The sequence below is a fragment of the Xenopus laevis genome, chromosome 6L (genome assembly GCF_017654675.1).
Source record: "Xenopus laevis strain J_2021 chromosome 6L, Xenopus_laevis_v10.1, whole genome shotgun sequence".
NCBI classification, from domain to species: Eukaryota; Metazoa; Chordata; class Amphibia; order Anura; family Pipidae; genus Xenopus; species Xenopus laevis.
In genome coordinates this window covers 158,418,953-158,435,625 of record NC_054381.1, presented here as the reverse complement: position 1 = coordinate 158,435,625, position 16,673 = coordinate 158,418,953, and the positions used below count along the sequence as shown (strand labels likewise).

Here is a 16,673-nt window from a genome sequence, read left to right as displayed (position 1 = left end):
ACCATTATTCGGGAAGGGAACTTGACATTTCATGATAACAAGTCTTGATAATGAACTCATCTGTCCGAATGGAAGACAAAGAACAGCGGGCAGAACCTCACCACTACATGGTACAGTTGTAACTGTCGGGCCATATAAACTAGTTCATCATGGCTGCTTTATTCCTTAAAATATTCTGAAAACTATTATTATCTCTTCAAGCAAAGAGCAAGAAATAAGTAAAGGGGACCAACGTTCTTGTGAAATGTCACAATTTGGTCCCATCTGATTAAACTTAGGCCCAGGTGGATGCTGGGTTTTCATTTGGAGGGGTTGAGCTTGATGGACTTTTTCGTTTTTCAACCCGATTTAACTATGTAGATAAAGTTCCTGATGGAGACAATCTCTTGCTATGACTACTGTATATCAAGATGGGGGATTCAACAGTAGATGAACTCTGTAAACTCTGAGAAAAGAGTTTACTTTAAATCAGTCAAGTCAAAGCCACCACCACGCTTTGATATAAAGCTTCTGGGCAACCTGAAGATCAGGACAATTACCTAAGAACTGTTGTAGGAACCAAGAGTTCCTACAGCCCAAGCCAAAAATTATTGTTGACTGAATTGTTTGAGACAGTTGGGAGTTGAATTAAATTTTTGTCCATTTCGTCCTGTTCCAGTACCTTGGTCTCAGCTTTCAATCATTGACATACATATATCCCACCTCCATAATCCCTTCCCAGAGACTATTATCCCACTGTTACTATAGGCACCATCTCTCCCTACTATACCTGCTATCCCACAGTCACACTCCCTTCCCAGAGACTATTATCAACTGTTACTATAGGCACCATCTCTCCCTACTATACCTGCTATCCCACAGTCACACTCCCTTCCCAGAGACTATTATCCACTGTTACTATAGGCACCATCTCTCCCTACTATACCTGCTATCCCACAGTCACACTCCCTTCCCAGAGACTATTATCTACTGTTACTATAGGCACCATCTCTCCCTACTATACCTGCTATCCCACAGTCACACTCCCTTCCCAGAGACTATTATCCCACTGTTACTATAGGCACCATCTCTCCCTACTATACCTGCTATCCCACAGTCACACTCCCTTCCCAGAGACTATTATCCCACTGTTACTATAGGCACCATCTCTCCCTACTATACCTGCTATCCCACAGTCACACTCCCTTCCCAGAGACTATTATCCACTGTTACTATAGGCACCATCTTTCCCTACTATACCTGCTATCCCACAGTCACACTCCCTTCCCAGAGACTATTATCCACTGTTACTATAGGCACCATCTCTCCCTACTATGTGGATTTTTATACATTTTCAACAAATGACTAAGAAGTTTAGATTTGCAGCTTCATGAATTTAATCACCAGGCTGCACTTACAGCTTTTCTTTACTGAGGTCTTAAGCTTTTTTCAGTAGTAATGCTAATTGTTCAAAACATGCAAATCACATTCCTATAAATGTATAAATACAAAATAGTATCAGTTTTTAATAATTTCAAAATCTTGCATTTAGAATTAGCAGCTAACTAGAGACATTCCACTTTAAGTGCAGATACATTGCACCGAGCATCAAGGCAAACTGCAACATCATGGTAATAAGTCAGAATATCAGTAAAGTATGGGATATTTAAGACGTTTTTCAGACGTTCAAGTATGTTTTTTCATAGACTACATAGACTGCAGGAAATCTTTCTGCTCTAATAAAAGGCAGTCGTTTAAGATAAGCAAAACACTTCAGCAATTATTCTATGACAACAGCTTATTATTGCAGTAATTGCATTGAATCTTCTCTTTTTAGCAGAAATCATCAATGCAGGGACCTTAAAGGATTTTTAAAGCCTGAGAAAATATGCCTATAACACACTATAGCCACGAATAACCTGGAATTAAAGACTGTGTATAATACGAAACAAGGTACCCACTATTGTAAAATAGCTCCCCATAGACACGACGATTCTTCTTGCCGAACGACCGATTTTAGCGAAGTCCGACCAATCCTTCGAAATTATCGTGCGGTTAGTGGGATTCGAACGATCGTACATCTTACGATTTTTCGGTCGACATCTGTCAGGAAATTGATCGGCCAGGTCAAAAAATCTTTGTCGGTCCCAGTGCAATGTATCTATGTTTGCAGGGCCAAGCAGGCAGCTCCCCTTTGTTTTCCTGCCAAATTGGTCTTTTTAGTTGATGGTCAATTCGTACGATCGTTCTGAGAAAATCGTGGTCTCGCGATGAGGATTGTTAATTTGATATACTTATATATTAAAATATGAAGTACATTACTGCCAATATTAACAGAGCTTAGTGATGTTCTGTCACAATTTAAAGAGTATGACAAATAATGAAGCCCAAATATAAAGCTATACGTGCCTTAATATGGTCACAGAACCCCTCAGGGTTCCCTGTATAACTCAGCCTGCAGACTTGTGCCTTTATATGGTCACAGAACCCCTCAGTGACTTCAAATATCCTTATCATTTACAGTAGGGGGTACATTATCCCTTATAATACATGAGTGATATTCAGAGTTCCCTGTATAACTCAGCCTGCAGCCTAGTGCCTTTTATATGGTCACAGAACCCCTCAGTGACTTCTAATATCCTTATCATTTACAGTAGGGGGTACATTATACCTTATAATACATGAGTGATACTCAGAGTTCCCTGTATAACTCAGCCTTGTGCCTTTATATGGTCACAGAACCCCTCAGTGACTTCTAATATCCTTATAATTTACCGTAGGGGGTACATTATCCCTTATAATACATGAGTGATACTCAGAGTTCCCTGTATAACTCAGCCTGCAGCCTTGTGCCTTTATATGGTCACAGAACAACCCCTCAGTGACTTCTAATATCCTTATCATTTACAGTAGGGGGTACATTATCCCTTATAATACATGAGTGATACTCAGAGTTCCCTGTATAACTCAGCCTGCAGCCTTGTGCCTTTATATGGTCACAGAACAACCCCTCAGTGACTTCTAATATCCTTATCAAACAGAAAGATGTTGCTTTGATTTGTTACATATGCCAACTAGGCTTGGCCTGAAGGTGTGGCCTAAACACTCCAATAATTTAAATCAGGAATGTCGTGATTTCTGCATTAATGGATACTAATATACATTTGTTTTTAATCCCATATTAAGGCTATTACTGATATACAAACCCCATTTTTTTTAAACGTCCAACAGTGCTGCTTACATATAATTGACCAAAACACTCATTTTTATCTTAAAACACAGCACGTGGGGCCTTGGTCTCTGTACAAACCTCAGTTGGGTGGGTGGGGGGTTCTTTAAGCCCCTGCTGGTGTATTTGATTGTGTACTCAGAAAAAGGCATTGGGAAAAACGTATTGCTGTATCTACCCAAACTTTACAGGGTCTCACTGATGCTCATTTTATTTCAGACAAAGGATTGCTAATATTTAAGGACTAACCGTTTGATAGGCAATGGCTACCCCCACTCCAGATTCACCACTTCAAAACAAATACATCTTCCACTGAGAGGAGGAGTATATTGCAATTAAACGATACAACCCCTTTAATCGCAGACCGATGAGTGGTACTGTGTAGTGATACGGGATAGGTTTTTTAGGCATTAAAAAGCAAGCTATTTGTACATTCCAAAAAAATATAAAGCAGCATCTACAAAGCATGTTACACCATAAAAAAACCCAGCAAATGTGTTTTTAACCTGGCTACAGCAATTAAAAGTGAAGGTGACTCCGTAGACAACAGAAGCAAGAACTACCATAGTAGAAACGGTGAAACGTGTTTGGCGCAGAGTTTTTGCTTTCTGCTAACCGAAAAGCAAAGCTTTGTTTTACCTATGAGCATTTCTATGGGCTATAACCTAGAAGAACAGTAGAAATGTAAAGGGGTATAATAAGCTTAAAGGTGAATTTTCTATACCCCGGTGCTTGGCTTAAGAGTAAACATGCAGCATGAAACCTTGATTTGCATTACAGAATTTATATTAAGAACACTTATTTATTTATTTTTCATTTATAATTTGGAAATGATTGTAAGGTTCGATGTTTGAACAAGCCATCTGATCATTTTTCAACTTTACGCAGCAGATGTGTGGTGATATCACAATGGAGGCTCTCGTCGGCTGTCTTCGCAGAAACCCTGCCCTTTATGCAGTTTTGCTGCTGGGAACGGGGGAAATGGTGGACAAACCTTCAGCTCAAACAGCAGATTCACTTTCAGTGCCTGTAGGAGGTGTGACCGCTTTGTGGGTGAGTTTCAAGACAGCTGGCTTTTCAGAATCCACTCCATTGGTGACTGGGGGGTTCTGCTTTTTCTGTTCGTCTTTGGACTCTTCTGGGACCTCGGGGTAGATAACCAAGAAGGCCGCAGTTAGGAATCCCAAGAAGGAACCAACTGATGCCACCAAGGGTATCACCCTTACTGTGCCCACAGCATCGACCACACCTCCTAGGGCAGAGGCCACTAAGATTTGTGAGATATAAACCTGGCAGGACAGGATAGCACAGTCTATGCCGAAGCCTCGCTTTGAATTCCCAGGGCTGTGATGTATATACTGCAGGAGAGAAATGAGGGTTAGGAGAATCGATCTCAGCAATTTCATCAACAATTCCCACCGAAACAATGATTTCCAATGTGTGTGTCATACACAACCCAAGTACAAGTTCAGCTATGCTCCAACTGGGGGAATCCAGATGGAAATGAATTGACATGTATCAAGGCAGATCAATGCATCCACCACTTTCATCATAATGGCAAGGGGTGTTGGAGCTCAGTGATTTATTGGCAGTGATGAGCTCCAACACCCACCGCATGCAGTGCATGTTAATGTGGGGCCTAAAGACTCAGAAATGCTCTTTTCTACTCTGAAATAAATCAGAAATACCTTGTTAAAGATGAGGAATTAGTATAATTTCACGGTATCCACCATCAGCTCCTAAGTATTCTAAAAAGGAAATAATCAATTGAACTCTGAGGCTAAAACAAAATCCATTATGTAGAATCCAAAACTACACTGGATGGATTTTGGTATTAAAATACTAATCTGCTGATAAACTTCAATCATAATCCACAGGTCAATATAAGAATTAATGGGCACATCCCATTGCTGGATTCCTGCCCCAGTCGAGCAGATCTAGTTTCTATCTACGTAAAAAAAATACAATTAAAATTAACAGACAAACTGAGATGCCTAAAGATTTCGTTCTTTGGGGCAGTCCATAATGGAGGGCCGATGCAGAGTGTAAAGGGAAATTAGAGTTTTTGGTGAATGTTGGCATGGTAAATCATGTTTTTTTTCAAAACGCACCAGTAAATGGTGCTGCTCCAGCAGAATTCTGCATTGAAATGCATTTTTTAAAAAAGTAAACAGATTTTTTTACATTTAATTTTTGAAATCTGGAATGGGGCTTGACATATTGTCAGTTTCCCAGGTGCCCCCAGTCATGTGACGTGTACTCTGAGTACTCTGAGAAACTTCAGTCATTCTTTACTGCTACACTGAAAAATTGGAATGATATCACCCCTCCCTCCCCTCCCCAGCAGCCCAGATAGCAGCTGTCACCTCTGCTGAAGGATTTTTTTGCATTGATTTTTTTCCTGCTTGGGTGCTATTCTCATGTCTACAACTAGGTGGGGCTAGGAAGCACAACCTAGGGTCGTGGTATAATACAATGAGAAGGGGAGAAACAATGGCTGCCTCCACACCAATATTACAGCTAAAAAAGTATTTCTTGGTTCAAGAATTACATTTTAAATAGTAGAGTGAATTATTTGCAATGTAAACAGTGTAATTTAGAAATAAAAATGATGACAGGGTAGAGTGAGATTTGTACCCCTGGAACTAAAGGAGGGTGACTGCAACAAAAACAAAAATGGTGACAAGTGAGGAGAATTGGTTATGCAGTTGGTTCCATTATCTTTTATAAATGAAATAAATTAATCTGCCAATGATTAAGGGTGGCGGCACCTGAAACTCGTAAGACATTAAGGCTCTGATGTTTTTAAGCCGAGCATATAAAGACATTATATATTGGAAGATTGGCTGCTACCCACAATTTTTTTTATCGCCGTTAAAATAATACTTTTACTTAAAAAGGTATGAAAAGTCCCATTTTTTTCCTACTCACCTCTTTTATTTCATGGTACTGGCCAAGGAGTGCGTAAGGGCAGTAGGAGATGCTCATGGAGACAATTCCCATGGTGCTGATCATGATCATGGAGACGTAAACATTGGGGAAGATGGACATGACTGCGGTACCAATGGAAAATCCCAGGGTTCCCAGAATGTAGATCACCTTGATGCTCAAGTCATAATTATCCAGGTATTTCTGTAACAAAGCTGCACAGACGCAACAGTGTAAGAAAATGGAAGTCTACTTAAAGGGATACTGTCATGGGAAAAAAAAAATTTTTTTTCAAAATGAATCAGTTAATAGTGCTGCTCCAGTAGAATTCTGCACTGAAATCCATTTCTCAAAAGATCAAACAGATTTTTTTATATATTCAATTTTGAAATCTGACATGGGGCTAGACATTTTGTCAATTTTCCAGCTGCCCCAGTCATGTGACTTGTGCCTGCACTTTAGGAGAGAAATGCTTTCTGGCAGGCTGCTGTTTTTCCTTCTCAATGTAACTGAATGTGTCTCAGTGGGACATGGGATTTTACTATTGAGTGCTGTTCTTAGATCTACCAGGCAGCTGTTATCTTGTGTTAGGGAGCTGCTGTCTGGTTACCTTCCCATTGTTCTGTTGTTTGGCTGCTGGGGGGGGTGGGTGATATCACTCCAACTTGCAGTACAGCAGTAAAGTGTGATTGAAGTTTATCAGAGCACAAGTCACTTGGGGCAGCTGGGAAATTGGCAATATGTCTAGCCCCATGTCAGATTTCAAAATTGAATATAAAAAAATCTGTTTGCGCTTTTGAGAAATGGATTTCAGTGCAGAATTCTGCTGGAGCAGCACTATTAACTGATTCATTTTGAAAAAAATGTTTTTTCCCATGACAGTATCCCTTTAATGCTACCTACACAAATCCACTATACTGTATGTCTAAGGAAAATTACATGGATGATAAGAAGAAACTTTCTTCAGTACAATCATTACATAAATGGACAAAAATTACCTTACTACTGGATTATATAATCATTTTCACATTCATATCAATTTGTTTGCAGTGAAATACTACTGCTTGGGATGGTTTCATTACAATAACTCCTTCTGCCCTCTCCCCTACGATTATCATCAGTAATCCAACGCCACGCCATGTAACAGGCACCACTGAGTTACATAAGAATATTATCTTATATTTCCAGTGGACGAGAAAATCAGTTTCAGGCTTTGGAAAAATGTCTTGATTGCTTCTATGGTGCAGACATTGTATTTATTCGCCATCGAGAATCAAGCAAAACCCTAAACATCTGCTAAGGCTTATCTCCGAGTGAGCGATACGCTTTCTATTTAATTAGCGTGCCACATGATATGCTCATTTCATGTATTTGGGACATAACGTTTTCATTGATATTTGTTCCGCAATGAAACGCAAATTTCCATAGATGGCAGATTGCAGTCTGACTACAGACACAGAAGTCTATATCACTAAACAAACAGTAATTCGGTCTGGAACAGAAGTTGCAAAGGACAAAAGTCGATCCTTAAAGACTGTATTTTAATTCCTACTCTACATTGTGTCCTAATGAGAATATTTCTATTTTGTTATGTAATATTCAGTTTAATGAGACATACAGGTATGGGATCTATAATGTAGAAACATGTAACCCAAAAGCTCCAATATATGGCAGTCAACATCAGACTAAGCTGACTAAGTTGGCATCTTATAAGGCAGTGTATGTGGCCCTCCAACTGGCTTCCCCCAATTGATATGTGGCCGAAGATCGGGCAGGTTTAAAAATCCTGTCAGACCGAGGACCGCATTGGTTTGTTGATGTGGTCCTCGGTCCAACCGCCCGTATTCTCCTCGGATTAGTCCAATGCATCGATGATATTGAAAAAATGTTACTATCCCCTTAATAAGACCTCCGACTACCTCCCTGTTTGACCTCCGTGCCCCTCCTGCCTCTATTATAGACTGGCATTGTTTAGTTTTTTTTTTTAATTGGGGTCAGTTTCCCTTTGCGCTATTGCATTTTGGTGAATTAAGAGAAAATTACAGTTTAGGATCAGCAGTGTCCTGGAGCACTACAGAGAATCTGATCTCATGGGGCCACTCTCATAACAATTAGAGGAAGACATTGCTAAATGCTATAGGTGTCATATTGACCCATTTATGGAAATAAAAGAGGACTGACAGAGATTTTCCTTGGCTGGGGCCCACTAGCAGGGGTGCTTCGCCAATGAGGCGAGTTGAGGCTGTCGCCTCAGGCGGCAGCACCCCACTAGGTCCTAGGGGCAGCAAAAATGCTGCTCCTGGTACTTTAAGAGCAAATTTCAGGGGGAGGGGGGCAGCAGCAACTGCTGCTGCCTCAGGTGGCAGAGGAGCCAGGAGCGCCCCTGCCCACTAGGGATGGGACTGAACAGTAGGTGCCCTGGTATTCTAGCAATTCAGATAAACCCTGCGGATTAGGTTAGATTACAGATTAATGTCAGATGTTTAGCAGTATCTAGCCTCAATGAAAAAGGTTAAAGGGTACATTGGATAAAGAATTACCTGAGCAAACAGCAGCAGTAGCAGCATAAATCACTAATCCCCAGCATCCCATCTGAACACCAGCATTATAGTTATGTAATTCTGTCGAATTAAATAGACCCTGCAGAAAAAAAAAACACTCAGTAAGGACATGGCGGGGCAAGGTTCATATGTAAGAAGACCCAGGCACTCAGTATGCTAATGACATTACCTTGGGGTCACCTTCAAAAATGACCTGTCCCATGAAATCGGTGTAAAACACAGCTTCGGCAATAATTGAAAACCAAGTCAGCAGATGGCAAACGCACAGCCTCATGAGTTGCTTGGGCATCTTCAGCATGGACAGCCAGAGGAGCCGAACGGTGGTTTCAGTCTCACCTTCCTCACTCTCTGTGTCTCCACTAGAGTTGGTGGCACCACTCTGGTTTCTGTGCCTCTGTCTCTGGCGTTGCTTTTTCTGAATATCATAAATGTCATTCATGCTGCGCGACGACTTTATCAGCAATATGGCATTGGCTCTTCTGAACCTATACCGGTGGGAACCAACTTTGCCATAGTATGAGAAAGTACAAGATGGCTGGCGATAGAACATGTGTCTCCTTCGGCGCATGGAGTTGGCGGTACAAGACTGCTTCATGCCTATTTGTGTGTGTCCGTTTGCGTTCTCTTTTGGTAAGTAATCGCTGCCGTTGGGAACTTTGGCTTCGTTAAGGTGGTTATCAAGCAACATTTCCTCTTCTTTCTCATTCTCCCTGAGGAATGCGGAGAGTCGGTCAAATTTGGATTTCATGAGTTCCTGGCTGTTGCTGCGTGGGGTGTTTGGATATGAACAGTCTTGGAAAATTGAAGGCTCAATTTCATTTAAAAAGAGCAGCTCTGATTCATAGTCTAAGGTTGCGTCAGGCATGTGCAAGACAGAGTCGCTTTTACTCCTCACAATGTCCACCTCGAGGAAGTCCAAGCAGAGATCGTGCTCTGACTGCACTTCATCAGGGAACGTTGAGTAGGCCTCTTCCTCATTGATAATGTTTAATCGAGACATGGGTGCGATGGTGCTGTTCATCTTGACACTGGATAGAGTATCCCCTTCATCTTCAAGACGGTCCTGCTGAGGGCTGTACTGTTCTTCTTCAATGCTAAAGAGGTGAAGGACAACAGACACGGAAAAAATAATGGCTGCAAAGAAGAACAACACTTGTTCTTGAGATTTGAACAGACTCCCAAGGAAAGTCTGCGTCCAGTCCAGTCCACCAAGCATATAGCCAACAGCTCCACCAAGACCTGGAGAGGCAAAAACACAATGTCAACAGAGAATATTGCACGGTTATGTGATTGGATTGTTTTGAAGACAACCTTCCCATTTTCTACACAGCTGAGGTATTTTCAGTTGTTTTTTTGCTCGTGTGAAAGGTAGTTTTTGTTTGGGCATTAAAACTCCTGTAGGAGGAGATTAAGGTGCAATTTACCCTGAAAAATCATTACATGACAAGTCCTTAGACTGTTGGGGATACGGAGCAGATGGGTCACACAGGGTAACATAAAATCTCTACATACCTGCGGAGAAGGCGTGGATATTAAGTGCCATGTCCTGTTCCTCATTGTCGGCCACGTCAAGTAGGTAAGCGCGGATGGGTCCTTCTGTGGCGTCAGCGCAAAAGTCCAACACCACAACACCCAGCACCGTCAGGACTATTCCGATGGGCTGTTTGTCCGGAACATCGCCAACTGAGAGACCTGTTTAATGGGACAAGCAGGGGTTCAATTATTTAACATGAAGGTATATACATGGATGTCAATATACTGAAGATAGAAAACAAGAATATGATTGATCTATCTAGTCTAATCTATTTGTTTTGCCTTTTTCTTATGGCTTTTTATTCAATACTTTTCACTGGACGGGCCCTAACAGACTGCTACGCGGCTCCATGGTTGAGGGAATTTTTTTTCATTATTTCTCAAAATAAAGACGTAAAGCACTGAAAACGGTTATAGGGGATTTTTAATGTGAATTATAGTAAAAGAATAGCAAAAGATCTATAATACAAATTGCTTGGGACCTGTCTGTCAATTGGGACCCTATGCCAAAAAATCTACTAAAAAACATCGAAACATCAGATAAGAAAACTTAATTGTTATGCCTTTACCATGTATGACCATGTATGACGATGAATTGTTTATGATCAAGTGCAATTCACTGTATTTGAGTGGGTCTTATGATAAATTCTGGTTAACTCCCATATCTGTGCAGAGAACTATCTGGTCAAGCAAGTTACTGAAGCCTAAAAATAATAAGTGTAACGGCCTCACTAACAATTCCCCTTTGTAAAATCTAAAACTAAACAAATGAATAGTACTTTAATATTTATTGGATTACAAACTGTTTGAAGCAGCAGTTTATGTTGAAATTACAAGAATCATTATTACCGTACTTATTTTTATTAAGCTCTTTGGGTAGGGACCTGTTTTATATACATATTTCATGTCTCGATAAAGGTTCCAACTGGGGCCGAAATGTTGACAATAAAATATCACCTTATTATGAAGTCCAGGAGTGTGTCTATTGTTGGGATACCTGTCTATGATTTATATGACACCACCTTTGCATGAACTGATATTACTGGAGTGCACCACTGATGAGGACTATATATATATATATATATATATATATATATATATAGATAGATAGATAGATAGATAGATATAGTTTGCAAAAACGAAGATGCACACCAGGATTTGGCAAAAAAGTTAAAAATTCATTTTTATTAATTTATATTTAAAAAGAGCTGGTCAACGTTTCGGTCTAATTCTAAGACCTTTATCAAGACCACTTATCTTATTCTTGGAGGGCTTACTGTGAACAGGGTCTTGATAAAGGTCTTAGAATTAGACCGAAACGTTGACCAGCTCTTTTTAAATATAAATTAATAAAAATGAATTTTTAACTTTTTTGCCAAATCCTGGTGTGCATCTTCGTTTTTGCAAACTACGTAATCTGCCATTGAAGGTAGCACCCAGGTATTTCACTTTAACGGTGTGCGCTAGGAGCTTTCTGGATTGTATATATATATATATATATATATATATATATATATATATATATATATATATATATATATATATATATATATATATATATATATATATAGCGAATAAAGTACCCCCTCTTGTAAAATATAAGGATATTATAAGTTACCGAGGAGTTTCATGACCATATAAAAGTACGAGGCCGAAGGCCGAGTGTTTTTATACAGGTCATGGAACTCCGAGGTAACTTCTAATATCCTCAAATTTTGCAACTGGGGGTACTTTATTTATTATAATACACAAGTTTCAGTATAAGGATATAAGGATAAGGATATAATTTACAAGATATTCATGGCTTTTGTGTATTATATATATATATATATATATATATATATATATATATATATATATATATATATATATATATATATATATATATATATATATATATATATAATACACAAGAGCCATGAATATCTTGTAAATTATATCCTTATAAACAGTGAGTAGTGGTCATCAGTAATAAACGGTGAGTTCTGATGTCATCAGTTATAAACGGTGAGTTCTGATGTCATTTCTGTCACATGACTCACTGAAACTTGTGTATTATAATAAATAAAGTACCCCCAATTGTAAAATATGAGGATATTAGAAGTTACCTCGGAGTTCCATGACCTGTATAAAAACACTCGCCTTCGGCCTCGTACTTTTATATGGTCATGAAACTCCTCGGTAACTTATAATATCCTTATATTTTACTTTATTCACTATATCATATACAAAAGGGGGTACTTTATTCACAATATATATATATCAAGCAAGCGGAAGCTTATCTACCAATTTAAAAGAACATTGAGACGGGACCTAATTCTGGTCTTTTTCAAACAACAAGTCTTTGTAAGGTAGAAAAAGGAGATAATTTTTGGAATAATACTGGAAACAGGAAGCATTGTGAGATATGCAATAAAAGGAAAGAAAATTGATCACAACAGGAAAGGCTTCCCTGTGAACAGGTTCCTAGTGCTTTCCCAAGCCAAGAACTGGCACGGTGAGCGGAGCCGTGTAATTCCTGGGTAGGATCCCCCCCACACTGTCCCACGGCCAAGACAGTCACATACAACAACGCTCCATTATTGTGCCAGGGTGTCTGCTATATGTCACAAGCCTGGCTTACTGATACGGGGGGGGGGGTGTTCTCGCCAGGCTGTGCGTGGGCACAGACACAATTTGGGAAAGACTTTAAAGAAATCATGAGCAAGAGGTTAATAGTAAGAAACAATGTGCATTTTTGTCCCAATGGGAAATAATGTGTATAAAGCAATTAAATAAAGAGATATTATGAACTCCAAATGCCCCATTTTGAAATATATATATATATACACACACAGAGGACATCACATGTCTTGATAAAGGAGTGATATTGTAAGACAATTTGCAATTGGTTTTCATTTTTTATTATTTTAGTTGATAAGCTTTTTATTCAGCAGCTTCTCCAGTTTACAAATTAAGCAATCTGGTTGCTAGGGTCCAAATGACCCTAGAAACCATGCACTGATATGAATAAGAGACTGGAATATGAATAGGAGAGGCCTGAATAGAAAGAAGAGTCGTAAAAAGTAGGGATGCACCAAATCCAGGATTCGGCCTTTTTCAGAAGGATTTGGATTCAGCCAAATTATTTGAGTGAGCTCTAATACATCTTCTAGGCAAAAGGAGCCCCCCTATAAGATATATGGGATCTAACTGTCAGTGAATATCTGACAACCAACTGCTGCATGAAGACAGAATGAAGAGAAACAGATGCTGAGAGAGGAATAGTGAAGATAAATTTGATTATCTCAGAAACCGTACCGAATTGTTAATTGATTGTATTTAGAAAGTTTCTTATATCAGTATGCTGAAGCTTATATTCAATTTTCATTTTTGCTATAGTTCCCCTTTAAGAGATAAATGACTTCCCCTATAGTTATTATGCATGTAGCACGCTCTTAGTGTTTCTGTAGTGATCTTTCTAATGAAACAATGTCCTTTGCTGCTATGCAGGGCGTTGGGGTTAGGTTTACTCAGAAAATAACTGTTACTGATACAGTGATGTTTGAACAAGTGAACAAGTATTTACATACATGCAGTTGAGCTTAAACAAAATAATTTAAAAAAAACACTTACAACCCTACCATATAAATCCATAGGTGGTATACTATGTGCGTCCTATACCGCCTCGCCTACACTTTCTACTGCTGGTGATAATTTAAAGGGATACTGTCATGGGAAAAAATTTTTTTTTTTAAAACACATCAGTTAATAGTGCTGCTCCAGCAGAATTCTGCACTGAAATCCATTTCTCAAAAGAGCAAACAGAATTTTTATATTTATTTTTGAAATCTGACATGGGGCTAGACATATTGTCAGTTTCCCAGTTGCCCCCAGTCATTTGACTTGTGCTCTGATAAACTTCAGTCACTATTTACTGCTGTACTGCAAGATGGACTGATATCAACCCCCCCCCACCCCCCAGCAGCCTAACAGAACAATATGAAGGTAACCAGATAGCAGCTCCCTAACACAAGATAACAGCTGCCTGGTAGATCTAAGAACAACACTCAATAGTAAAATCCAGGTCCCACTGAGACACATTCAGTTACATTGAGTAGGAGAAACAACAGGCTGCCAGAAAGCAGTTCCATCCTAAAGTGCTGGCTCTTTCTGAAAGCACATGACCAGGCAAAATGACCTGAGATGCACCTACACACCAATATTACAACTAAATACACTTGCTGGTTCAGGAATGACATTTTCATTGTTGAGTGAATTATTTGCAGTGTAAGTGTAATTTAGAAATAATAACTACATCATAAAAATCATGACACAATCCCTTTAAAGATATCTAGAACTTATGGCCAGGATACTGTTTCCTCTTACTGGGTGCATATAAGCCAAAACAATTGGGCAGTGTCAAGTCATATGTTGTAGCCAATGGGCTAAAAGAGGCTTGAGGCCAAGCTGCAGCCAGTCAAGTATGGACCAGTGTCAGGTCTACACACCGGTCACTGATAAAGGGATGACAGTATTTCTTTAAGATTCCTTTGGCAGAACAATAAAAATGAACAGTTATTGACCACATGACTTTCAGTTAAAATGAGTCTCTGAGTCCATGAAGAGACGAGTCTTTGTACTCACCAATAACAGAACCATTGAGGAAAAGTGCAACTCCCAGGAGAACTCCAACACACAGAGCGAGAATGAAAGGACGCCTGCGGCCCCATCTCAGTGTGCAGCGGTCACTAGCAGAGCCAATGATGGGAGTGAATATCAAGCCAAGAATGGGGCTCAGGAACCATGTTAGGCTGTAGTATTGCTCAGGAAGACCTAAAACAGAGAGGCAGCAAGTCAATAGTGAGTAGCCAGTTCATGTAACATGACTGTCTGGTCATGAGTAATACTGTCTTTAGATGTTGTGGGGCCCCAGGCTAGTTATGTATAACTAGCCGGGTATATAAAACAAGACTGTCCAACCAATGGCCCTCCAGCTGCTCAAGTACAACCTCTTAGCAATCCCAACCAAGATACCAAAAGCAAAGCAACAAGTTTGCCAACACATGACGTGTTACTTTCACTTATCTTGTCCTACTATGTACATCACCAGCAACTATCTCCATCACGAGTCACTATATCCATCATAAGCTACTGTCTCTATCATGAGCTACTGTCTCCATTAAAAACTACTGTCTCCATCATGAGCTACTGTCTCCATTATAAGCTACTGTCTCCATCATGAGCAACTGTCTCCATAATGAGCTACTATCTCCATCATAAGCTACTGTCTCCATTATAAACTACTGTCTTCATCATGAACTACTTTCTCAGGCATGAGCTACTATCTTCACTATAAGCTACTGTCTCCATCATGAGTTACTATCTCCAACATGAGCTACTGTCTCCATAATAAGCTACTATCTGGATTATAAACTACTATCTCCATCATAAACTACTATCTCTATCACAAGCTACTGTCTCCTTCATAAGCTACTGTCTCCTTCATAAGCTACTGTCTCCACTATAAACTACTCTCCATCATAAGCTACTGTCCCCATCATGAGTTACTGTCTCCATTATGAGCTACTGTCTCCATTATGAGCTACTGTCTCCATTATAAGCTACTGTCTCCATTATAAGCTACTGTCTCTATTATAAGATACTGTCTTCATCATAAGCTACTGTCTCCATCATAAGCTACTGTCTCCATCATGAGCTTCTGTCTCCATCATGAGCTTCTGTCTCCATCATAAGCTACTGTCTCCACTATAAACTACTCTCTATCATAAGCTACTGTCCCCATCATGAGCTACTGTCCCTATCATGAGCTACTGTCCCCATCATGAGCTACTGTCTCCATCATAAGCTACTGTCTCCACTATAAATTACTCTCTATCATAAGTTACTGTCCCCATCATGAGCTACTGTCTCCCTTATAAGCTACTGTCTCGATCATGAGCTACTGTCTCCATCATGAGTTACTGTTTCCATTATAAGCTTTCTCCATCATAAGCTACTGTCTCCATCAAAAGCTACTGTCTTCATTATAAACTAGTATCTCCATCATAAGCTACTGTCTCCATTATAAGCGGTCTCCATCAAGAGCTACCATCTCTATCACCAACTACTAACGCTATTATAAACTATTGTCTCCATCATAACCTACTGTATCCATTATAAACTAAAATCTCCACCATAAGCTACTGTCCCCATCATGAGCTACTGTCTCCATTATAATCTGTCTCCATCATGAGCTACTGTCTCTATCACCAGCTACTAACTCTATTATAAGCTACTGTCTCCATCATGAGCTACTGTCTCCATCACCAGCTATTGTCATTATAAACTACTGTCTACCTCATGAGCAACTGTCGCTATCTTGGCCTACTATCTCTATAATAAGCAACTGTCACCATCTTGTCCTACTCTATCATGACCTGTTGCCAACACCATTCTTCCTA

The 16,673-nt window shown here is 39.7% G+C and overlaps 1 protein-coding gene across 3 annotated transcripts in view; it reads right to left on the bottom strand.

Moving 5' to 3' along the window:
• Positions 1-3,990: 3,990 nt before the first annotated feature.
• slc45a4.L (solute carrier family 45 member 4 L homeolog) overlaps positions 3,991-16,673 on the bottom strand; it is a 63,602-nt gene continuing 50,919 nt past the window's right edge. For all 3 annotated transcript variants that reach the window (XM_018268288.2, XM_041566661.1, XM_018268290.2), the window contains exons 3-8: positions 14,857-15,045; positions 10,210-10,389; positions 8,867-9,936; positions 8,677-8,776; positions 6,140-6,351; positions 3,991-4,566 (exon numbers count right to left, since the gene is read on the bottom strand). In XM_018268288.2, the coding sequence (XP_018123777.1) occupies positions 4,210-4,566; positions 6,140-6,351; positions 8,677-8,776; positions 8,867-9,936; positions 10,210-10,389; positions 14,857-15,045 (2,108 nt within the window). In that variant the 3' untranslated portion in view covers positions 3,991-4,209. The remainder of the gene's footprint in view (positions 4,567-6,139; positions 6,352-8,676; positions 8,777-8,866; positions 9,937-10,209; positions 10,390-14,856; positions 15,046-16,673) is intronic.